This window comes from Phacochoerus africanus, chromosome 11 (assembly GCF_016906955.1).
Source record: "Phacochoerus africanus isolate WHEZ1 chromosome 11, ROS_Pafr_v1, whole genome shotgun sequence".
Classification (NCBI taxonomy): Eukaryota; Metazoa; Chordata; class Mammalia; order Artiodactyla; family Suidae; genus Phacochoerus; species Phacochoerus africanus.
Window position 1 is genome coordinate 99,230,429 of NC_062554.1, and position 26,595 is coordinate 99,257,023.

General features: G+C 33.8%; 2 protein-coding genes across 2 annotated transcripts in view; one reads left to right on the top strand and one right to left on the bottom strand.

Annotated features, from left to right (window-relative positions):
- The window catches only part of LOC125110736 (platelet glycoprotein 4), a 192,970-nt gene extending 182,434 nt beyond the window's left edge, over positions 1-10,536 (bottom strand). The window contains exon 1 of the mRNA XM_047752252.1: positions 10,516-10,536. The gene's annotated coding sequence lies outside the window, so the exon portion shown is untranslated. The remainder of the gene's footprint in view (positions 1-10,515) is intronic.
- Positions 1-26,595, top strand: part of GNAT3 (G protein subunit alpha transducin 3) — a 51,649-nt gene that overhangs the window by 16,703 nt on the left and 8,351 nt on the right. The window contains exons 2-5 of the mRNA XM_047752255.1: positions 4,050-4,092; positions 9,394-9,535; positions 17,875-18,032; positions 23,098-23,226. Coding sequence (XP_047608211.1) covers positions 4,050-4,092; positions 9,394-9,535; positions 17,875-18,032; positions 23,098-23,226 — 472 coding nt within the window. The remainder of the gene's footprint in view (positions 1-4,049; positions 4,093-9,393; positions 9,536-17,874; positions 18,033-23,097; positions 23,227-26,595) is intronic.

Below are 26,595 nucleotides of genomic sequence, written 5' to 3' on the forward strand. Positions count from 1 at the left end.
TAGAAAGCAGACCAATGGTTTGCACAGGACTGAGGCAATGAGAAGGAAGTTCAGAGAGGCTTGAGGAAACTTTGGGGATGATGGGCAGGTTCACCATTTTGATTATGTCGATGGCTTTCACAGATATACACATGCAGCAAACATCAAAATGTATACTATAAATACATGCAGCTTAATGAATATCTATTATACTTCAATGAAAGTGTTTAACAAGGTAGAAATGCAAAAATATATTTACAGATTATGTTGCCTATGTACCTTTTTTTTTTTTTTTTGTCTCTTTAGGGCCTTATCTATGGCATACGGAGGTTTCCAGGTTAGGTGTCCAATCAGGGCTGTAGCTGCTGGTCACAGCCACAGCCACGGCCACACCAGAACTGAGACGTGTCTGCAACCTACATCACAGCTCACAGTAACACCGGATACTTAACCTACCGAGCAAGGCCAAACCCGCAACCTCATGGTTCCTAGGCAGATTCGTTTCCGCTGATCCATTATGGGAACTCCAATACCATTTTTTATTGAATAAATTTCACTTAGAACATTGTTTAAGGTTGGAAAAACTGAAACAAAGTTTTGTATATGTCCAGTAGTGATTCTTAATTGATACTGTATTTGTCCATGATACATATGCCCGCACAATTCTTAGAAAATTCTTTACACACTTTTTTTTCATTATTCTCAAGGTAAATACATGATTTAAATGAAAATTACCTAAATTATTTTCACTTCATTGTAGAGCTTTTGTCACTCTCACAAACAAGTAATTCTCAGGCATGCAAGATAATATAGGCAGTTGTCTTCTGAAAACAAGTGAGGCAATATTTTAATGTAATTTTCATCTTAATCTCAAATGTTTCATTCTTGGACATAGCAGCCTCTATTAAATCATATGAAATGGTGATGTCCAATCTGTGAGTTTGTGTTTGATTACATTAAAAAATCTATGAAAAAAGATTAGCTAATACTGAGGTTGATTTTGCATTCATCAACTTTGTTGTCAAATTTCACATGGTGTAATGTGGACTGCATTGGCATAAAACCACAAAGTGAAGTATACTGGAGGTTTACCCAAGAGGAGGAGCCTATTAATCACTGGCAATAAAATTTTATTTCCCCTAACTTCACCACTCTGATTTCCTCGGTAACTTGTAAGGTGGATATCTCTTTCAGCTAATTGCAATAACTAGATGCATTTAAATACGTCCAAGAAAAAGCAAATTTACTGTTAAGTAGAATTAAATTGAGATGCTGTTATATCTGTTCAATACAGCTTTAATAAAACAGTGAGTCAGGCAAAAATTTTTCAATGTGAAGAAACTGATATATGGCACAGAGGACAAAACTTTATATTTGAAATATAAGTTTAAAGAAAACATTTGTTTCAGAGTTCCTGTTGTGCTTCAGTGGGTTAAGAACCTGGCATAGTCTCCATGAGGATGCACGTTCTATTCCTGGCCTCGCTCAGTGGGTTAAGAATCCAGCATTGCCACAAGCTGCAGCATAGGTCTCAGACATGGCTCAGATCTGGTGTGGCTGTGACATCGTATAGGCTGGCAGTTGCAGCTCCCATTCAAGCCCTGGCACAGGGACTTCCATATGTGGCAGGTGTGACCCTAAAAAGAAAAGAAAATAAGAACGCATTTGTTTCATTAGGATTCTACCTACTATGAAGCACATTTCTGGGTGTTTTAGCTATAGCGTTGAACAAAACAAATTCCCCTGCCCTTGTGGAATTCACCTTGCAGTGTTGGAAGACAGACAGGAAAAAACTAAAATCAGCATGTGAATAATTTGTAACTTTATAAAATGAGATAAGTGCTAGGAAAAAAGTGAAGTAGGGCAAGGTGGCTAGTGGGTGACAGTGGGGTTAAAAATTTAATAGGATAGCAAGGTCCTCTGATTCCATATGGATTTTCATATTATTCTGAGATTCAGGGTTACCTGAAGTCATACTACTTCTACTTACATAAAATCATACTAGTTTTGGTAAAATAAGGCAATTGATCGCCATGCTGTAAGAGATATGTTTACGTCTATTAAACAGTTTTTCTGAATTTGTGTTCTTCCTGTAGTTTTTTTTTTTTTAAATTGCTTTAATTGTGCTGCTTTGAAATTTGTCCAAAATTAACAGGCACACTGAGACTTTGAAGATGTCCTGTGACCCAACTTCATAATAACATATCAAGGTCTTTGCTTTGCTTAAGGATACAGCAACTAGTATGAGAAGACTAAAAATTTAGTCACAGGAATTTTTTATCGGGCCCTTGGACAGTATCATATTTTAATATGTTTTTATTGATTAATGTTAATTATAATCTGAGGATATATATTAAAATAAATGATTTCATATCAGTTATAAAATAATGTTTTCCTCAATATTTTAGAGATTTATTGTCGATTCTATCTAAAAATTTTGTGAACAAATTTGGATTATGAGAATTTACCAACTCCTGGTGACTCTGCTTTTCTCCTGTCTATAAAATCAAAACTGTGAAACTTCAAGAAGTTACCTGAATTTTCTCCTCCCTTACCCCATCCCTCACATGTATAGTACTCATAGATAAGTAAAAAATTTAAAAATGTCATACTCTATCCATATGCTACATATTATAGTAGTTTAATCAAATTTTCTCATCAGTTTTACTCTCAAGTCATATTTATATTTAGTGTCTTTTCTTATGGCAGTCATTTTTATTCTGTTAATCATTTTGAACATCCTTAAGTAAATTTCTCTAAGTCCCATTGCATTTATCCTTACAAATCACTTCAAATTAATTTTGGTTTGTTGTCATTTAGAAATCAATGTTCTTTTTCCACATGGACTTTTTTTTTTTCTCCTACATCATTTTTTTTAATTCATGCAGGGTATCTTTAGACTGTTAGCTTTATAAAACTGCAAAATTTCTTATGTCCTTAGAATCTCAGATAACATCACTTCATGTTTTATTTTGCATTATGTCTGCAAATAATTTCAAGTATATTATCTCATAATCTTCTAATAATCTAAAGGTAAGTATTTTCGGTTTATAGATGAGGAAACTAAGAGGTTAAAGGATTTACTGAAGATATCTCACACACACATAAATATGAGCACAGAGCCAAACTCTCAAATCTAGGTCATCACACTTTATTTCAGTACTTCTTGGTTTTCATTTCCCAAATAAATACTCCTTAAGGGTAAAGTAGACTCAAGAAATATGTTTAAAGGGCCTTGAGGCATAGCCTAAAACCATTACTGATTTTTTTCATTAAAGGTTCATGTTTTAGATTTTTTAAATCATGTGAGATTTTTATCCCTCTGCATTTACAAATCATAATAAAAAGTTGTGTATTGTATATCATTGACTAAATAAGTATCCCGGATAAATGCAACTACTTCCCTATGGTATAACCACTGACCCCTGTCCCTCCTCAGGAATGTATAATCCATTTTCAGACACTCCCATACCATTATTACCCATAGGCTCTTTAGGTTTGCTTAATATTTTGCAACTTTCTCATGTTTAAACAAAAGATAAAAACTGTGTAACTAGGTAAATATAATGATGAAGACAAGAGCCCTTCCTTCAACCAGACTAGGCTTTGAACATTCTAGAAACAAGGGTTATTGTCTCTCTCTTTTTTTCCTTGCTATTTAATCAGGTAGGATATATGGGGAAACATTCTTGGAAAAGGAGAATTATCCAGCGGCTATAAATTTGGATTTGGGGGAGGAGTGCAAACTCAGGAGAGAGAAGCTTTCCAAATTATGTTAAAAAGCAATAATACCATTTTTTTTCCTGATTATATACACTTCTTGCTTTAGAAGATACACTACCTTGGAGCCAGACTTTTATTTGAATCTAATATCAAAATAGAGGGGCTGCTACTATCTTGGAAAATAGATAGCTAATAATATCTTTCAAGACTTGACAAGATTACTTTCTTTCCTTACATAGGAAAGATGTCTATCAAAGATTTGCTCACAATAAATTGATAGTCACATGTTTTAATATCTGTGTGAAGTTGGTGCATCAGTTGATAATGCTCCCATCTTTCTGTTGCAGGAGCAGGAGAATCTGGAAAAAGTACCATTGTGAAACAAATGAAGTAGGTACTCACTATTTTAAAGGTTTAATATCTAATATCCATCCATGTATTTGACCATTCTTAAATACTTTTGGAAAATATGTTAGCATCTCAAACACATGTAGTGGCAGACCTGTCACAATTCTTGTGCATATATTTCTCCCATCATTTAGCAGAAAGCGTAACAGATGAGTAATGTATAATTTCCATTTTTCTTTTTAATTTTGCCTCTCAAGAAGATGAGTACTAAAGCAATTATGTCTTAAATCTATTAATAGGGAATGATCTAGGGTCATAATATTGTAAGCAGAAGCCATAATCATTTCAAAATATGTCAATGATCCATTTGAATTTAGGAGGAAGCAATGCTTTTAATCTAATTGGTATCACACATAACTAGGAATGAAATGCTTATTTCAAATTATTACTGCCATGGATTTCAATTTCATTTTTCATTTACTTTCTATATATTTTTTTCTCTCTCTCTCTTTTTTTTTTTTTTGGCTTTTTGCTATTTCTTGGGCTGCTCCCGCGGCATATGGAGGTTCCCAGGGTAGGGGTCCAATCGGAGCTGTAGCCACCGGGCTACACCAGAGCCACAGCAACGCGGGATCCGAGCCGCGTCTGCAACCTACACCACAGCTCACGGCAACGCCGGATCGTTAACCCACTGAGCAAGGGCAGGGATCGAACCCACAACCTCATGGTTCCTAGTCGGATTCGTTAACCACTGTGCCACGACGGGAACTCCATATGTTTTTCTCTTTTTAATAAGAAGACCTGAAATTCTTAATAAGGACACTATGAACACACAAAAAAATGTCTAAATGAGTAAAATGGCCTTGATAAGTGGAAATGAGTATGAAACCTCAAGGCTCTGTCACTGCTAGAGAATTTTAAAAGATAATTTTTCCTGTGGGAGAAGAGGATAATCAATTTTGAGCTTATTTTACATTATGTTTGAGGATCTTGTTCTGTGGAATATATCCTATGAGGCAATGGTCCCAGCTAATGATCACATTGTCTAATTGTAATCTAAACAATGTTTTCTTCTTCTTCCCAGGTAGGAATGTCATGTAAGGTCTGTAACAACCAATATTTAAGCCCCATTTTTGAAATCTCCTTTCACCTGTACCTGCCACAAATGTCTGACCTTTTTTCCTGTCTTTGAAGAATAGGACTTCTTTATTATGATGCCTGACCACATTACTTTTGGGTTCTCAGCTTCATTCTTGCCCCCAAGTCATCTCATCTTCCCTTATGAAATTGCTACTGTGTCCTCCTGTTCTTTTCCTTCAGATTATAATCATGCTTGAACCCCTCTTACCCTTTTTACCTCTCTCCATTCTCTAAGAGGTTATATGTAGTTTTTAAAGGAAAGAAATGAAGAACTATTTGGCTATATAAAAATTAAAATTTAAAAAACAGAAAACTAGAAAAATCTGTAATAAATATAAATACTGAATATATAGGTTTTTAAGAAAAACAGTAAGTGGAATTCCTATCATGGTGCAGCAGAAACGAATCTGACTAGGAACCATGAAGTTGTGGGTTCGATCCCTGGCCTCCGAGTGGGTTAAGGATCCCGCATTGCTGTGGGCTGTGGTATAGGTCATAGATGCGGTTTGGATCTGGCATTGCTGTGGCTGTGGTGTAGGTCACCAGCTACAGCTTGGGTTAGACTCCTGACCCGGGGACCTCCATATGCTGCAGGTGCAGCCTTAAACAAAAAAACATAAGTGGCCCAGTATAATATATAGAAATGGGAAGAGACCACGGACATTTCACAAAAGGCAGAATTCAAATATCTACTACATATAAATGTGTGTGTGTATATATATATATATATATATATATGTATATATATTTTAGTTTAACATAAAATAAAAATTAAATAATGAGATACTTTGCATCTTAGTAAATTGGCAAACAATAATTTTAAAATAATATTACATGATAGTGGTGAAGTTTTGAGAAATGAATATTTTTTGCTACTTTTAAAATTATATGTTCTAATAAGTATATAGAAATAATTTTGCAATATACACAGTAAGCTGGGAAAATAATTATTGACCTAAATATATTTCTGGTAATCTTAATAAAATTAATATAAAAATTATAAAAATATGTGAAAACTGGGATTTATAAAGTTATATCAGTCTTTATAAAATAATAAAATATGAGATATACAAGCAAATAGATTGTGAAATTATAGTACTATTGACCCTTCAATTGCAATATTTACATTCACTACAAGTTAAATATATATGAGAAATTTTAATAAAAGATAATACTTATGTTAACTGAAACACCAAGATGCAAAATTACATAAAAATCTTTATCTCAACTATGATAAAAATCTTTATCTCAACTATGATAAAATAGATAATTTTTTAAATGGAAGAACATATATCAATATCGAAAAAACTGCTGTCAGTAGTAGGATGTAAAGTTACCCTGCACATTCATTTTGAATCTTTCTGAGCTTTTCACAGTTTCTACAATGAGCAAGTAATAACTCTTTATTATTAAAAAAGTATCAGTCTCTATTCTTCCTCATCTCTCCTACCTTTTCTCAGTGGAGTCCCTGTCAAGAGTAGTCAGCACTAGCCTCTTGAACACTTCCATTTTCCATCTGCCCTTTACCCATTCCAGCACTCTTGCCTTGGGGATGTCATAGAAAGTGGCCTTACTAACATTAGTTATGATCTCCTAATTGTCATTTTATGAAGTATTCCGTCTTTAATTCCTTTTGACTCTATAGAGCTTTTCCCTCCTAACACTTTATTTAGGCTTCTAGGATAAATCTCTAGTTCCCAGTTCTCCTCCTGACTCTGTATGCTGTTCTCCTTGATTCTTTGACTACATTTTAAATATTGCTGTCTCTAATCTGGGCTTTTCCTCTGCTTCCTTTACACTTTGATCACATGAAATTTGCTGAAGTCCAGTGTTTCTCCCCACCATCTTCAAACGGACTGTCCCAAAATGTTTCTTTAAAACTCAAGGCACTTTTTCATAATTAGGGAAGCAGATACATACATGTCTATATTCTACGGATAGGTATAAATCAGAATAAACAACATTAAACATCTCCACATCTGGCCTCTTGTCCCCTAAAGTGAATTGCAGCAGCCCTAGCTTTAGCAACACTTTAGAGAAAGAAATACATCTAGGTATTGTTATACTGACCTCTCACTCTCTTACCAAGGTGTTACACATCTTACACAAGTTATATTTCCAAACATGTCACTTAACCCTATTGTCACTGCCTTAGTTCAAAATCTCAGCATTTCTGACCTGGATTAATATAATCTCTTGCTGTGTACTTTCTGCTTCCCTCACTTCTTTCTTCCATTGCACTATTCACATTGCCAACCAAATGATTTCTAAAAAGATGACTGTATCTCTTTCATAAATTGAACTCTTTATCTAGACCATGAAGATCAAAAGCCTAGACACAGTAAACAAGTATTTTGGAGTCCATCTCTTGCCCATCTCTCCATCCTAATGTCTCATCGTTTCCCCCTTCCTACTTTCTGCTTCAGAAATGCTGAGCTTGAACAGGTCTGTGGACTGGCATACTATGGATGGCAATATATCTTAGTGGCTAAGATCACAGGCTCTAAAATCAGACTCTAAACTGTACCTTCCTGTAGTCTGGTACTCTTTAAGAGAGCTTTCTGTGATGACACGAAAGTTGTATCTGTGCTCTCCAATATAGTAGTTCCCAGCCATATGTGGCTACTGTGATTGAGAAACTAAATTTTTCACCTTATTTAATTTTAATTAATGTGTGTTGTGTCTACCACATGGGACATTGGAGCTCTAGTCTCTGTTTTTAGGGAGGAGAGACTTTTTATAATTCATTCATTCTCTTCAGCACAAGAAATACATTAGAGTAAATGCTTATTAATTTGAACAGATCTAGAAATTGACTTGCAGGTAGAGTTCTGTCTCACAGACATTGCAGCACCTAGAAAAGCAATGTTGCTTCAAGTCCTACAACAATTTGATTTCATTAACTCTGCTTTTGTCATTTAGCTTGGTAATAGATATTTCCTCATCCTATGATAAAAGGGTAGAGATCAGAACTTGTGCCAGGAAGAAAGACTAAATGCCCCCTATTTATTTATAATTGCCATTTACATTTAATAATTAAAATAACATTGTAATTTCAATTTTTGACAGCAAACTTGGATTTATTTAATGAACTTATTCCTGATCTATAAAGACATTTTAATGCTTTTAGTTGCATATTTTATTCACTTAAGTTATTTAAGTATTTAATACAGCAAGACAAACATGGCCATTTTAAAGTAGAAATACAGCCATATTGGCAATCAAATGTTAAAGACAATAAATAATAGTTATAGGTACTGCCTTTATTCCTGTCACCGACATTCCTTGTATTTGAAGGTTTTACTATCTTTGGAGGCATTTCTGTTTTTTTCCCCCTATGCTAAAGCCTCTATGTGCATGGATACATCACAAATACTTAGAAATGTCATCCAAAGGATGCCTAACGAACACACAGTTCTTTTAAAAACACGAAGGAAATATGAAAAAGGAATAAGAACATAGTATACAGTAAAATGCAATAAATCGATTAGCATACACAAAGACTTTAGTTTTCAATGGGTGTGTATTCTGAAACTTTTAGTAAACTCTGAGTTCTGATTGAATGAGTGGAAGGGAAAGAAGAGTTCAGCCAAGTTAAATCTCTAGGCATTTCATCTTTGAGAACTCAGTGGCACGTACACAGATGGAAAAGTGACAAGGAATTTAACACTGTGTAACTACCTCCATTAAAAGGGATGCCTTTTTTACTGTTATAAATAGAAAGCAGGCACTCCTATTTTCCTCTGTGTCTTAAGTGATAGGAAAAGATGTGAATGTTTTACTAAATTACTTCACTTCCTCAAGACATAATGTTATAAACACTACAAAAATTTCGGAGCTCTGTATATATCTTTGTCCTAGGAATAATTCAAGAGAATTATTATTCTCTTGAAGCTCTTGAGACAAATAATCTTGCTTAGTAAAAACTCACGATCTCTCCATTTAAAATTGTGGTATATCTAGAGTAAATCCTAAATCCTTTGTATTTAGCTTGAAGAGCTCCAAAAGAAAGTATTTTATTAAATCTCAATGAAAAAAAATCCAAAGCCATAAAATTGTTCAGATTTAGCATATGGACAAAAGTCTGCCCTTTTAAACAAATATGTACTGTAATTTTATTTAAGCAAATTAGTATTGATGTGTTTTAGTCTTAAAAAAAATTAGCTGTTCAACTCACAAAACATTTTCACGTTTCAATTATAGGATCATCCATAAGAACGGTTACAGTGAGCAAGAATGCATGGAGTTCAAAGCAGTAATTTACAGTAATACGTTGCAATCCATCTTAGCTATTGTGAAAGCCATGGCTACCCTTGGGATTGATTATGCAAATCCCAGAAGTGCAGTAAGTATGCAAATAATCACATGATGGCTGTAGTTCCTACAGTTTGAACCATGAAGCTGTGGGACTTAATAAATACATAGTATTATTCTACACAAAAAATTTAAGAATATGATATATTTTTTTGAAAACTTTAATTCTGTTAAATATAAGATTTTCTATTCTCCTTTAAATGAAACTTCTATTTTTAATGCTGTGCTATAATCTTATTCAAAATTAACTGTTTTTCTAGGACTCAATCCTAGTGTCACTGTATTAGAGAAAAAGCACTTTCCTGTAACTGTTAAATGAAAAAGAGTTTAGTTCCTAAAATCAAACTACATTTTCTTAGTTTAATTATGAGCCATTTAGTGGGGACTTTAATAACATAATAATTATCCTTAATGCTTAATGATAATTACAAAGACTATGCAGCACAAGGAAAGGATTATTTTATGAAGTTAATTTAAAAAAAAAAACAATTCAAAATTGTCACCAAACAAAATGTTTGTATAATAAATCCTCGAATAGTCATAATTTGTTTATAAGTTATCATCTAAATAGTTTTATTTTTCTTCTCTTTTATATTTGGTAATGTAATTATTTTATGTTAAAATAATTAAAATCCACCTTTTTAAAAGCACTTTATGTTCAAACATATAAAACTATTTTATCTGGCAAATGAAACCTATGGTGTTATGCAAGGAACAGTTAATCACACCCCCAAAAGTAGTAATTGTGTACAATCCATATGAAGAACTCATCCATTTCCTTTTGTCTCCTCTAGGAACAGCTGGTTTCCTCTAGACAATGTCAGTTGAACTATTCCCAGTATAATTCTTATATAACTTTTTTATTAACAATAAAATTAGAGAGGAATGGTAAATTAGTACAGAGAAGAAAGTGGGATTTATACTCTCTTCTCCCTACCCTCCAGCAATTTAGAGTTAGACTATTTAAGTAACCCTTGGATAAAAAAAAAAAAAAATACTTCTTTCACGTACCGCTAGGTCCTTTTTGGTTCTGCCACTTTCCAGTGAAGAGTATGGAAATCCTAAGTATGTCCTTGGGGCAGGTTGTAAAGCAGAGTCAGAAGTTCTGCCCTCTCCTTCCATTTTTAGCTTTTCCCACAACTTGGCTCTGGTAAGTCAACTACTTCTCTAGGTTACGCTTTCCTTCTCACATGTAAAAACAGTACTTACAGGAACTGAACTCTAATAGCCTTTTGGCCTTTACCATTACATTACTTAGAGTTCATATTTTCATTTAAGTGTAGTTCAATTATTGTTCTGACCCTGGCTTTTCCTATGAACCTAGGATTTTAAATTGGCCCTGAAAATGCAATCTAATATAAACCTAAGAGAGATGTAAAAAATAAATAAATAAATAAGAGCTATAGATGAGCAGCAATTTGGCTTGTATTAAATAGCTAGAATTTAGGGCAAAATCCACTTTTGTCTTCCCTTACAGTGCTTTTCCCCATATAAGGAGTTTTGTAAAACTATTTTTCACACTTAAGAATATCATTTTATTTTCTTTCTTCTAAGCAATAATAGTTCCTGCAGGTGTTCCTTCTGCATTCCTTTGCACCTGATTTAGCTATGTCTGAATTTGCATGTGTAATATTCCATAAATTTGCATCACAACCTTGCCTACTGCTACTTATTTAAATATATTTTGTGCTTCATGCACCCCAATATTTGCAGATAAGTAATGTCAGTCATCACTGAAGATCTGAAATTTTTGGATAAGAGTCATATCGATGCAGGTGGAGTGAAAATGGACTCCATACACTGCTGACATTATGCTAAAAAATAAAAATAAATGTCATTTATTCAAACTGTGTGTTAAATGGTGTAAGCAAAGTAACTTAAGCACCACTATGCGATTGACATAACTTCTTAGGAGCACCTATGTTCTTAAATATCAAATTTGACAGTTGTCAGGCACTACATAGCTCATATTTTGATTTCAATTAATGTTTGTTATGGCAATTTCAATGACATTCTCTGGTATTTGATTTTACGATTAATACACTGTTAACCTTGCATAAACTGTTTGTTCAACATATTACTTACTATGCATTTTACTTATGTGTGGCTTAGAGTTCTAGTGTCCTGTGGCTTTCAATTTAGCCTCTGACTTTCTTATTTATATATTTTTATAAAACCATTGTGTATACCATCACATAGACGACCATTCAAAAAAAGAGTGCTAATAGAAAATATACATGAGTGTCTTTGATTACAGGTTCTGTAAGTTTAGACAAGTTACTTAACCTGTTTCATTTTTTTCACCCGCAAAGCATCAGTGCTTCCTTCATTAAATTACAGTGACTATTACAAGAGGAAACAAAACTGTAAGAAACTCACATAAACACAATGTACTGAAGAATATAATCTCCCAGTTAATAGTAGGTATTATTATTTTCCAATAATCACATTGAATGTAAGCTCATTAACATTCATGTATTGACGTCTGCAATCCAACATCATTTGAAAAATTTATTTTTTATTAAACTATTATTTTATGGCAAACAATTGAATGGACTTGGAATATAGTAAGGAATCAGCAGGACATGAGATGGAAATAGTATTTGCCCTCTAGATAAGAAATACTGATGTTGAACAAGTAATTACAAAGCATCAGCTATTTTAAAAAGGCAGCACAGATGGCTATGAATCTAAATCTTCCTCATGTGTAGAGACAATTACTGAAAAAAGGAAGATGATCTCTAGTGATGATGGGGAAGCAAGTTTCCTTTTGGAAATGGTGAGTACATAGTTTCATAATTCTGTGAAGTATCCACATGTCTCAAAAGTTGAAAATGTGCATTTAAAGTTCAAAGGTGATATTTTGGTTAGGAATTTAAATTTCAGTATTACTGCCCTGCCCTTACACTATGGAATGTAATTTACACTAAGGGAAGAGATCAATTGCCTCGAGTGAGAAGAGAAGGGCATTAAGCAGAATGGAGACCTAGGTAACAATGTTGAAAGCTCCACCATTTTCCAGTTATTGGAGAAGAATGGGAAACTTTGGAGGAAAGGATGAAATAGTAAGAAGAAAGAAAGAAAGAAAAAAAAAAACAGGAGAATATGGAATCACAGAATTTAAGAGAAGTGCCCCAAAGGGAGGTGTTCTAAGTTGAAAAGTCTTAAGAGGTCAAGAAAGTAGAATAATCTAATGGATTTGACAATGTAGAGATCATGGGAGATGTTTCAGAAGAGTTGTGATTGCGGAGTACAGCAAAGTGCGTTCAGAAATGGGGAGAAACGAGAACAGGGTTTAAAGAACTATAATTGAGGAGAATGAGAGAGAGAATCTGAGTTAAAGGGGAATGCAGCTAATAGGGTGTTGTTCCTATTTGTTTTGGTTTAATATTTGATAAACTAATTTCATGAGTACGTAACTTTTAAAGAGGGTAAAGTTGAACCAACGAGAGGGAGAAATAATAAAGCCACTTATTCTCTCTGAATATTACTATATACTATTTTAGACTGTTTGAAACACTAGACCAACACAAAAGAATGCTAAAAATTAAAACACTTTAATCAGACACTTAGAGTGTTATTGTGACCATCTTTGACATAGCACCCTGTAAAGTGAAACCTACGTTTTGAATTAAAGAACACTGATTCCCTCAAGATGTTCTATGATGAAAGTTCTATAATCAAGTATGTTTGGGATACATATGTGCTGTAACAACTTAAACAAAACTTGAAATCAAAGGCTCTGAAAAGCCCATCGTTAATAAAACTTGGCACTTGAAACCTGCCATTTCTGCAAATTGCTAGGCTACGTTAGCCTTTCACTCCTTTGATATGTTTTTTCCCTTTGGAAATATGATTCTAGGATTCAGAGTGAGTCCTAAGTTCTAGGATCATCTGAGGTCCCTAATATTCATGAAGAAAGTCTGAGTAACTTGAGGAAATATTTATTTTTGCTTTCTATGTAGCATAATTCTAGAACTATCCAATCTTAAGAGTGAGCCATTCTAGAACCAATATAATTCCCAAGCTTTTCCAAAAATATCATAGGAAAATATGATTTCTTTAGGATGCCATTCAAACCCTCCTTGGAATTATTTGAAATTTTTAGAAAAACATTGGACATACTTTCAAGTTTCTCTAGAACATGAGGTCTGAGATAATTAGCCATGTTCATTTTATTGATTCATTCATTCAACAGTATTTCAGGGACATGTACTATGTGTTAGGTTCTGTTCTTGGTTTTACAGATATACAAATGAACAAAATAAAATCTATGCCTTCATATGCTTACAGTCTAACAGAAAAAAGAACTATGCAATATATAGGGAGTAGCAAGTGCTATGATGAAAAGTCAAGGAGATTAAAGAGTTAGAGAGTGATCAAAGAATGAAAGCAAGGGTGTTAGGGAAGGCATCCTTGAGGAGGAAGCGTTTGGGAAGAGACTTGAATGAAGTAGGAAATGAGCTGAGGAAAAGACATGGATAGATCAACTATTCTCAAATGCTCTGAAATGGGGGCCTGTTGAATTCAAGGAACGTTGAGGAGTTCAGTGTATCTTGAGGAAAGAGAAACAAAAGTTGGAGGTGGGGTGGATAGAAGCAGAAAATAAAATTATAAAGACGTGGGTAACAACATAGAGCCTTGTGAGCCACAGCAGGGAATTAGGGTTTTATTTTTAGTTTGATGGGAAATTACTGGACTATTTTTTTAAATATAAGCATACTTTAACAATAGAATGTAACTGTTCAATCAATTTGGTTGTTATGCAGAAGATGACTTTCCATAATAGCTGTTAATTTTGGTATGATATATTTCAAAACTTCTTATTTGATTGGTGGGCCCAATTCCCTTAAATACATAAATTTTGACTCTTTAAATTAACATTAGCCCTTTGATAACCTTAGAAGAACTTCAAGAATTGAATTCCCTATGTGCAATAAAATGTCATTTATGGTTTGAAAAATAACAGTATGTTGCCAGGGATTCTCAACTCAGGCTGCACATTTGAGTCACTTATGAGATTTTAAAAAATACTTTTGTAGACCCTACTACCCAGAGATTCAGATTCATTTTAGTAGGTTGGTGGGGGTGGAGTCCTGGTATTAATATATTTTTAAAGAGCTTGGCATGTTTACAATGTGCAGCCTGGTTTGAAATTCAACATCATCAACTCTTCCTATGTATGCAATGCACTAAAAAATAAAAGATCTCGAAAGACAAAAACCAAACTTGGGGGAGATACTAGTAAGTGATGATCAAAAAGATCTGTATGACATTTAAATATTTGTAACATTTAATTCAAGGTTAGACAATATTCATGATATCTCTACACATAAAGTATAACTTTAAAATGGTAAATATTTAAAAGATTAAAAAGAGTATGTAATAGCTTGGTTTACAAATTTTTACCTTTAGGGACAAAATTGTTTCCTTTCATCATTTGCCCTAAACAACACTCTAATGTAGAAAGAAATATGTAGGATGATGCCAGCCAAAGTGGCTGGATCATATTTCACCAATTTTCTCTCACATCGAAATCTAATTAAGGAGAAGTATTTTAAAGTTTACCCTGTGCTGATGCAACAAAATGAGGTCAAAGCCTTTGACTTGGGCCAGTTCAAATTGAGGCCTAATGTTCATCTGATCAGTTTGGTTTGCCAATATAATCTGATTGTGAAGAAAGATAATATAAGGTTCTCAGTTGTACCAGAACATCTCTTTAACAATGAGAGGGGTACCATTAGTTTTCATGCAAAGAGCATATTTTTAGTGAAATGGTGAAATAAGCCTCTCATCTATTTTTTTTTATATAATGACTTTTTTTTCTGTTATAGCTGGTTTACAGTGTTCTGTCAATTTTCTACTGTACAGCATGGCAACCCAATTACACATACATGTACCCCTTCTTTTTCTCAAATTATCATGCTCCATCATATGTGACCAGACATAGTTCCCGATGCTACACAGCAGGATCTCACTGCCAATGCATTCCAAAGGCAATAATCTGCATCTATTTATCCCAAGCACCCCATCCATTCCACTCCCTCCCTATCTCCCTTGGTAACCACAAGTCTATTCTCCAAGTCCATGATTTTCTTTTCTGTGGAAAGGGTCATTTGTGCCTTATATTAGATTCCAGATGTAAGTGATATCATATGGTATTTGTCTTTCTCTTTCTGACTTACTTCACTCAGGATGAGAGTCTCTAGTTCCATCCATGATGCTGCAAATGGCATTATTTTGTTCTTTGTTATTGCCAAGTAGTATTCCATTGTGTATGTATATTACATCTTCCTAATCCAATCATCTGTCAATGGACATTTGGGTTGTTTCCACGTGTTGGCTATTGTGAATAGTGCTGCAATGAACATGCAAGTGCATGTGTCTTTTTAAGGAAAGTTTTGTCTGGATATATACCCAAGAGTTGGATTGATGGATCATATGGTAGTTCTATGTATAATTTTCTAAGGTACCTCCATACTATTCTCCATAGTGGTTCTATAAGTTTACATTCCCACCAACAGTGCAGGAGGGTTCCCTTTTCTCCACACCCCCTCCAGCATTTGTTATTTGTGAACTTACTAATGATGGCCATTCTTACTGGTGTGAGGTGGTATCTCATGGTAGTTTTGATTTGCATTTATCTAATAATGAGTGATGTTGAGCATTTTTTCATGTGCTTGTTGGCCTAAAAAAAAAAAAAAAAGATCTGACACAATCTCATCTATTTAAAATAATAATGAATCAGAAAAGCATCATGTTCCTATTGGACATATGTCACTGGTCACACTTAACTTTGAAGAAAAATATAGTTGGGTTTGACCTTTCTTCTGATGCTGTTGTCTTTATTGATTTGGCAAATTTACCTTCAACCTTTAGATTCCTAATTTGTAAAATAGAGGAAATAGAGTGTCTAGGTGACTGTTGTTTTAAGGATTGTGTGAGATACTCTACATCCTAAGTGCCATGTGAGTTGTTATAGTAATATGTACTAAGAAGAGTCTGAGCAATAAAGAGTATGAGTTCTGGAGTCTGACAACCAGCATTTGAGCCCAGTTGTCTTCACTTGCCTTGTCTAGTATAATGGTTAGTTATTTAATTATTCTGAAACCCAAATTCTTAATCAAAAAAATTATCATAAAACCAATTTTGATTATTAAAGTAAACAGGAGGTTTGCTTTTCCTTTCCTTTTTTCCTTCCTTCATTTCTTTTGTCTTTTCTCTTATTTCTTAATGAAGTCTCACCTCTGCCCTATTGATTTGCCCTTAAGGCATGCCAATGACAACACCTACAGATGTTCAAAAACTGTATAGATCAAAATATTTGCCGTTGCTAATTTTTATGATTACAAAGAGGTATGTGTTGGTAAATAATACTGTCTATTTTTTTTTTCCTTTTTAGGGCCACACAGTGGCATATGGAAGTTCCCAGGCTAGGGCTTCAATCAATAATGTCTGATCTGAGTTGAGCCTGTGACCTATACCACAGCTCACAGCAATTCTGGATCCTTAACTGACTGAGAGAAGTCGAACCCGCACCCTCATGGATACTAATAGGGTTCACAGCACACTGAGCTACCATAGGAATTGTTTTTAAAAAATATTTTTAAACTATAATTTTAAGAGTATTGGGTTTTAATTCCCATTTTACTCTAATTCTTATTTAGTATTTTTATTGCCTGTAAATTATCTGGCCATTGTCAAGAAAAGGAAGACAATGTGCATGATTAGATCAGATTCATTACTCTTTGACAACAGCATTTTGTTCTTCTGCAAGCTCAAAGGACTTGCAACAAAACATTGCTATCCTTTTTTGTCTTTTCTAGGGCCACTCCCGAGGCATGTGGAGGTTCCCAGGCTAGGAGTCTAATCAGAGCTGTAGCCGCAGGCCACGCCACCAGCCACAGCCACAGCCACATTGGATCCAAGCTGCCTCTGCGACCTACACCACAGCTCAAGGCTACGCCAGTTCCTTAACCCACTGAGCAAGGCCAGGGGTCTAACCCTCAACGTCATGGTTCCTAGTCAGATTCGTTAACCAATGAGCCATGATGGGAACTCCAACACTGTTGTCCTTTTTGATATTATGTTCCGAAGTTAGTAATATCTACCAAAAAAAAAAAAAAGTCCTAACTTTTCCATATACTATTTCACAGTCTCTGCAACTTAGAACTTTTCTGGACATCAGTCTGTCATTATAAGTAACTTAGGTTCCATAAACCTAAAGATATACTGATAGATGTTCAATGAAATTATTACTGAAATAAGATGTCATCAAACTGAAATCTTCTATTTTGTTTTTTAATACAGATAATGTGCTATTCCAAATAACAACACATTTTTATCCTTCTCACATAAACAATGTTACAGGAAGACCAACGCCAACTTCATGTGATGGCAAATACCCTGGAAGATGGCAGATTGACACCTGAATTGGCTGAGGTAATAAAACGACTGTGGAGAGATCCAGGAATTCAGGCCTGCTTTGAAAGGGCATCTGAATATCAACTCAACGACTCAGCAGCTTAGTAAGTGAATACATTTGACAGAACAATAGTTGAAACGTTTACATTTAAGACCTATAACTCTCTATGATCTCCATTTGTAATCACAATGACAAAAGTCTATGGCTTTAAATTTTATTATCCTAAAATAAAAAGTAATTGAAGAGAAATTAGAAAGATAAAGATGATATAAACAAGATGTAAAAAAACATAACTAGAGGAGCACTTTAAATAACTAATTTTGAAAATATTTGTCTAAGATATATATGCTGTAAATATTTTCTCCCCATTAGAAAGAGTGAATTATTATGCACCACGCTCAGCATGAAGACAACTGGTGGCAGGCACACTGAGGTTTTGGGCTATTCACTTCATTTCTATCCAAGTTACTGAAATCATCTTCTAAAATAATCTTATTAATGACACATGGTTTAACTCAATTGGTTTGATGCACATGATACATAATTTTAGAAGGAAGTACTGTATTGATTTGAAAAACATTCGTATATTGTGGGATTCTTTTTGAGCCTCAAAAAGTATTATTTAATTTTCACAGCTAATCTCAACCAGTTAGCAATTTTAGCCACAAGAGAATTGGGAAGTTGTAACAATATTTATAATTTCCCTATCAAAATGACTTTTAAATTTCCATTTTAGTAAGTGATTCTTAACTTAGCCCATGGTTACATGCCGGCAAGCATGTGTTCACATATATGTAAATATAATTTAATTACCTATTTATATTTATGTCCATGCATATGAATGTGTAAAAGAGTTTAAATACAGTTCTTCTGGTGGACTCCCAATAGAACATACCAGCAGTACTTAAAAAAAAAGTAAAATTAAACAAATGAAAGATTATTTGAGGACAGAACAATAAAACTTCAAATTTTAATCATGATGAGTAGAAGAATTATGGAGAGAAAAATCACATAAATTCTAGAAAAATTTAACAAGTTTTCTATGATTATGCAGTCAAGTTCATTTTAAATTCCAAAATCCAATGGACATATTGTCTTTAGAGGAAAGTCCTGTTCTTTTCTCTCAGATGAAGGAAAGAATGGATATCATCCTTTGATATTATAAACTTGAATAACTCTTTTTCTAAGTGTCCTAGTGCTTAGTCCCATTTTAATACTACTCTGTACTATAGAAAACATTGCTTTCTATATGAATCATTGATAAAAGCAGTCACAATTCATCAGAAACTGAATTGTGAAATACTCTCATAAAATGTTACTTAGCAAAATCTATCCAAGTTACTGAAATCATCTTCTAAAATAATCTTATTAATGACACATGGTTTAACTCAATTGGTTTGATGCACATGATACATAATTTTAGAAGGAAGTACTGTATTGATTTGAAAAACATTCGTATATTGTGGGATTCTTTTTGAGCCTCAAAAAGTATTATTTAATTTTCACAGCTAATCTCAACCAGTTAGCAATTTTAGCCACAAGAGAATTGGGAAGTTGTAACAATATTTATAATTTCCCTATCAAAATGACTTTTAAATTTCCATTTTAGTAAGTGATTCTTAACTTAGCCCATGGTTACATGCCGGCAAGCATGTGTTCACATATATGTAAATATAATTTAATTACCTATTTATATTTATGTCCATGCATATGAATGTGTAAAAGAGTTTAAATACAGTTCTTCTGGTGGACTCCCAATAGAACATACCAGCAGTACTTAAAAAAAAAAGTAAAATTAAACAAATGAAAGATTATTTGAGGACAGAACAATAAAACTTCAAATTTTAATCATGATGAGTAGAAGAATTATGGAGAGAAAAATCACATAAATTCTAGAAAAATTTAACAAGTTTTCTATGATTATGCAGTCAAGTTCATTTTAAATTCCAAAATCCAATGGACATATTGTCTTTAGAGGAAAGTCCTGTTCTTTTCTCTCAGATGAAGGAAAGAATGGATATCATCCTTTGATATTATAAACTTGAATAACTCTTTTTCTAAGTGTCCTAGTGCTTAGTCCCATTTTAATACTACTCTGTACTATAGAAAACATTGCTTTCTATATGAATCATTGATAAAAGCAGTCACAATTCATCAGAAACTGAATTGTGAAATACTCTCATAAAATGTTACTTAGCAAAATTCTGGGGAGGGAGGAAAAGAAGGATAGATTAAGATCTGTAATTAATGCATTTATTTTTAAATACTCATTATTGAATAAACACAATTTTCCCTCAAAATAATGTAAGAAATATATTTACAATTATAATTATGTTTACCAAATTCTTGCTTTTTGATAGCAAAAACTTTTACATGTTGTGTACCCCAAATGGGCAAATACGATGGCATTTTGTTGTGGTTCCTGGAATTTTTTATCTTTAGTTTTAGCTTTTACCTTTGTTTCGATACATATATTTTACACTGGGAATATCTGTCACATTATAGATTCATATTAAAAACATTTGTCTGTTTTTCAAGTTAAACACATCTATAGAGTATCTATTTGCATCCATTTTTTGAATGTTGCCAGTAATGTAATTGTTTTTAAGTACCCAGATAGATTTGTCAAGTGTAGTAGAATAACAACAGGAAAGTTGATTTCCTCCATGTCTAAGAAAGTTTTCATATAAAATCAAAAGATGTAAATGTTAACTTTTTTGCCCTTAGGGATCCTTACAGAGAAGATTAAAACTTGCTAAAAAAAAAATAGTTAAATGGCCACTGCTTTCTTCCAAAAATAGTATTGCAGTGGCCATTTAACTATTTTTTTTAGCAAGCATTACATTTACATTTTAAATCTAAATATCAGATTGATACCACATCGAGTTTATTTCATATGCATTATATAGGGCAGTGGTCTTTCTTTTCCAGCCTCTCTCTTTCTCACCACCTCCCTACTCTCTTTTCTTTACTTCTTTCTTCTCTTCGTTCCATCTATCCATTTTTTGCTGTGTGTGAAAGTGAGATATTTGTTATTCTCTCAAACCTAGATATATTTTAAGTTGAGGCCAACGAAGAGGTGAGTCCTAATCAGGCAAGGTTTTTGTTGGCAACATAACACCTTCCTGCCAATCAGTACCAGCAAACTGAAAGAAAAGCATCATCATGGCAGTCGAAAAGATTTTAATACGTCATGTCATGGTTTGTTGAGTGGCACTGTCAAGTGTGCAATTTAAATTCCATGTGCTTTAAGATTTAACATAGACTTTACCAGGAAAAATACTATTTTTACATGACTAGTCAAAGAAGAAGATATTTTTTCAGTGACTTGAGCTATAGATATTTAGGGCCTCTGGTTTGGTTTAAAAGTTTTAGCACCCAAATTCTATATTTGTTTATTAAAATGAGCATTTTAAATGCAAATTTGTCACTCTGGTAATGCTTCTGCTTTGCTTGAAGTCATTTATACATGCAAATAAAGTTACATTAAAATGTGTCTTTACCAAAGCATTCATTTAGCTGTCATTTAAATGATTTTAATCTCCATCACAGCAAGTATGTTTTTATTTTTACTCCTGCATGAACCAGTTGACCAATAGTATACTACCAGATATACAGCCTGAGTTAAAAGGAAATTCATCAAGGACTTTGCTTCAAAAGAGAAAATGGATAAACTAGAAAAATCTTCCAATACTTTCTTCTGATATAATTATCATGATTCATCTTTTTTAAATTAAACTTTATTAGAATAAAACATGGTGATAAATTTTCACGTTCTACATATACATGTTTCTAAAGTGTGATTGTCTCTTTGTCCTTGGCCAAAACCTCTTTGGGGCATTTGACAACTCTTAGTTCATTTCACCTTAAAAGCAGAAAGATCCTCTAAGAATAAAGTATCTAATTGTTGTTCAATTTATTTAAAAAATAAAATAGCATTGGTTTTTAAGGCATTGTTCAAGGTGCCCAGACAGACAGCTCTTCAACTTAGTCCCTGACAATTTCAACTTTTGAATAATATCTAATATTCAGGTAGATTCTCCCTGTCAAATTCTGACTAGATTGCCGCATGCTCATTATGATCTTTCTATTTAGGTCATATGTTTAAACTTGGTTCAGTATAATGTCCAATTTTGTCACAAAAACATTACCAGGTTATTGCTATCTTTATTTAAATTTTTTTTATAGAAATAGGCATATAACTAAGCTCCTAGAGCCTTCATATCAAAAGTATAGAACAAGTTGTTTTCAAGTGTTTTTAAAAAAAGCAATAAAACACTGTTTTAGTCAAAAGATATGATCTGGTTTGTCAGATAAAGCTAAGAGCAGTTTATTTCCTCTAATCTAATAGACTCTTATAGAGCACACAGCTTAATCAGTCTCACTCCTGCCTCTTACCACACCTAGGCAGAAAGAGGACAGTATTTCACCTGGTAACAGGAGGTTTTTAAATGTGGCCTCTGTGTAAAAATGAAGGATAGAGTGATGTACTGATGGAAGAGAAGAGGAGGTAGGAGAGGCTACAGTGTTGAAGTTCAGGTCTCTGTCCCAAGGAGTGAGTCAGCAATTTCACAAATTTGTTCCAGCATGAATCAACAAAGGTTCAACATGAAATTCAAAGATTCAGCATGAATCAACAACTGAGATAACCATTTAATTAAAATGGTTCTGATTCCTAAGTTAGAACATCCAGGAGAAACAATATACTAACGTTCACATTATACTGAAATCAATCACTCTCTTATAACTCAAAGTGTCTAAATACAAAGTACAGCATTTTGAGACTCTTTGACTGACCATGATTACAACATAGCATTTTGGGGGATGATCTCAGTCCTACAAGGAGAGTTCTCCTCTCAAATGTCTACATAGACACCAATGAATCCATCACATCAGCTTGATAAAGTACAAGCTAAGGCAGTATTCACCCAGCCACCTTTAAACAAACTCCACAGGTCAGCTGTGTGTCACACTCAGTGCTCTGCAATATCCCAGCCACCAAGTTCTTGGAATTCAGAGGAGCAGAGTTTGAAGATCACCAGTCTGGAGTTTAATCATTTTAATGAACTCTATACAAAATAGTCATTTGTATTCAATTCTGGTATCTTAAAATGCAAAGTTAAAAATATATGTACTAGCTATTTTTGTTGTTGTTGTTGTTTTATTAGCTACCTAAATGATTTGGACAGAATAGCAGCTCCTGGATATGTCCCAAATGAGCAAGATGTTCTACATTCTCGAGTAAAAACAACTGGAATCATTGAAACTCAGTTCTCATTTAAAGACTTGCATTTCAGGTATGATCAAATGTCTTTTTTAACAGAATATCAACAGAAATATGTATCAGGCTCAATATTTCTTCATGGAGAAGAGCTCTAACCCGTGGTCAAATGCGGTGAGTCCTTACTCACTTTCATTACCACTGTCTTTGATGGCCCTCCTATAGCTCTACATGCCAACCCTCATCCTGAACCTCATCCTTCCCTCCAAGGAAAATATCTCTGTCTTTAAGCAGGTGGGAGCTACACTGTATTTTCCTCTTACTTGAAACTGATAACTTACTTTGAAAAAAAAGTCTTTATTTAAATAACATTAAGCAACAGGTGCCAGGGATCCCATTTCCTTTATCTTCCTACTCCCATTTGCTTGAAATATTCTTATTGTTTCCTTAATTTGAAAAATGTAAATAATTAATACAAGAACTATTTGAATATGGTGCTATTTACTGGAATAACAATGCTTATTTTATAAGTACAGTTTGGTATAAAGATGAGCCCATTATTTTCATTGTTATATTATCAAGACTTTTCAAGAAATTTTATTACTAAATTACTCATTTACTATAGCAAGGAATAGAAATCCATACCAAAGTGTTAGAAAATGTCCCTTAAGAACCTCTCCCTATGGATTGTGGATGAGATGGAATATTAAACATTGAAACAATGTTTTAGATGTACATTTTAGTAATTTTTAAAAGTCAATAAAATGTAAGTCATTGATGTATACAATAATAGGAATACTTTTAAAACATAGAAAATATGGACAAAAATAGCATGAATTACTTGGCAAAGTCGCAGGATACAAAATCAATACACAGAAATCAACAGCGTTTCTATATACTAATAATGAAAAAGCAGAAAAGGAAATTAGGGAAGCAATCCCGTTTACAATCGCATCCAAAAGAATAAAATACCTAGGAGTAAACCTACCTAAAGAAACAAAAGACCTATACTCTGAAAACTACAAGCCACTGATGAAAGAAATCAAAGATGACACAGATAGATAGAAAGATATACCATGCTCATGGATTGGAAGAGTTAGTATTATCAAAATGACTATACTACCTAAAGCAATCTACAGAGTCAGTGCAATTCCTATCAAATTACCAAGGACATTTTTCACAGAACTTGAACAAAATATTTTACAGTTTGCTTCAAAGTACTTGTATCCATTTCTGAGGAAAAATTGTTTCAGTGGGATCAATCTTTAAGTTTCACGAAGTATTAAAATGGTTGGTATACAATATATAATTAGGATAGTTATTACCTAGATGGCCAGGATATGTGCAAGTTAATATGGAAAAGAGGCCTTCAAAATATATAAAATTCAGGCCCACAAAAATAGTTAATTTTCTGAAAAATTACCCAAGATCAAGCCAGGATAGAGGGAGTACAAAGATTGGTATCAACATTCCTCTTGGCAAATGTAAGCAAAGCTTGTCTTCTGGCTTGTCATTAGTGTGCTACAGTTCCCCTCTGGCAACTACTTTCTCCAGACTCTTGATCTTTGGTCCAGTTTTCAGGGTTTTCCTTTGAGAGTCTAAGTCCAATTTCTCCTCCCTTTTGGCCCTCCTAAGCCTGTTGAAGCACTTTTGGCATACTTTCCTTTCTCCTCTGCAAATTTCTCAGCGAAACACAGACTAGAAGCTGAGTGTAGGTCTTTCGGCTCATCCTACCAAGGCTCCAATCCTAGGTTCTCCATTAATTACCAACAGTTGTTGAGGAATAAAGCAAACTTTTCTTCACTTGCTAAGGAAGTTGTTGCAAAGATTAGTTGAACTCAAGTCCTAGCAGAGTTATAACTTGTTAGCTTATTTTACAAGGCTAATGGAATTTTCTGGATCCCAGACTATCTGGATCATAAGCCAATTTTGAAACTTAATAGCATATATTGAACACCCAGAAGCTCCCAACCCTGGTCATTTTATACAACATCAACCCATTTAGTATCTTGTCGGAAATAGTCACTACCATGAATTATTTTTAAAAATATCTTTTCCTTGAACATTTTAAGCCTTAGAGACTTAGTACTTGCTGTTCTCTTTGCCTAAAATCTCAGACCTTGGACTCTGCAAGGATTGGGCACTTCTTATCATGAAGTTTACAAATCAAATGTTGTCTTCTCACAGAGTCTTGACCATCCTATCTATTAACCACCCCTGAACATCCCTGCAGAGTTCAGGTAAACATAACAACAGGTTTTCAGGGACAGTAGTTGGGGAGCAGTCTGATTTTCAGCCTTTGAGAATTTCCTGGGTGTAAACATCCCAAAAATAGCCCATCTCAACCTACCAATATGATGTCACTGAATGTAGAGTTGGGAAGAAATACACATTAAACAGCTCTTCCTGGCCATGCCAGTGTAATGTTACAAGATTGATAATATTACAAGATTTTTCCTGTATTTAAACTTACCAATATATGAAATTGTCTTTTTTTTTTAATCATTCCATTCTTTTTGTTTCTGTTTCTGTCTCATATGCTCTGAGATCCAGAAGGTCAGGGGCCATGTCTGCTAACAACTCTATCTCCTGTGATTATCACAGTGGCTAGCCCACAGTAGGCACACAGTCAGTTCTAGTGGGCTGAAGAAATGTACTATGCCATACATGTATGATACTATCTTTACACCCTTACTGTAACATGGTGGATGGGCATTGCTGTCCTTTTGAAGGAAAATAGTCAATAAATGCAGGCTGAAAACAAGATTAAATATTCCTCCAAGATCATACACAGTAGTGCTAGAACTGTGGTTGGAAAGCATGTCTTTCTAACTTCAAAAATCCTATTTCTTACTGCTTATCACTGATGGGATATAAGGTACATTGGTATGAAAACCATCCTTTTTCTGTAGAGTGAATGCTACTTCCAGTGTTGTTGGTTATGCATGATTCCCTTCAGAGAGAAGACGGAAGCAGAGATAAAAATGACAGCCTGTTGGGAAGATATATGTCAGTTGTCAAGGCTCTGAAATACTTCTTAAGATTGTGCTTCTCAAACAAGGGCACGTGACAATTACCAGTGAACACACAATACCTCAGAAAATCATGCTCATTTCCTGAAACATCTAGTTCACTAAGAGCTAAGTAATATCAATATTCATAAATTTTTTTAAATTAATTTTTGGTAGAATATCTCATTTGCATGAGAATGCTAGACTCCCATTGGTGCATCATTTTCCTGTCGTTTTGTGATTCTCTGGTTATGTTTGTCATTATATATAGCATTTTAAGTAATATGTACTTTCTACTTTTTAAGTTGTATATATAGATCTATTCTACTTTTGTGTATTGCCTACCTTCATGAAGAAATGAGGAAGGTCTTGCTAATTCTCTATTATAGTATCAGTGCTAAAATGTCAGATGTTTGCAAATTGGATTGTGAAGC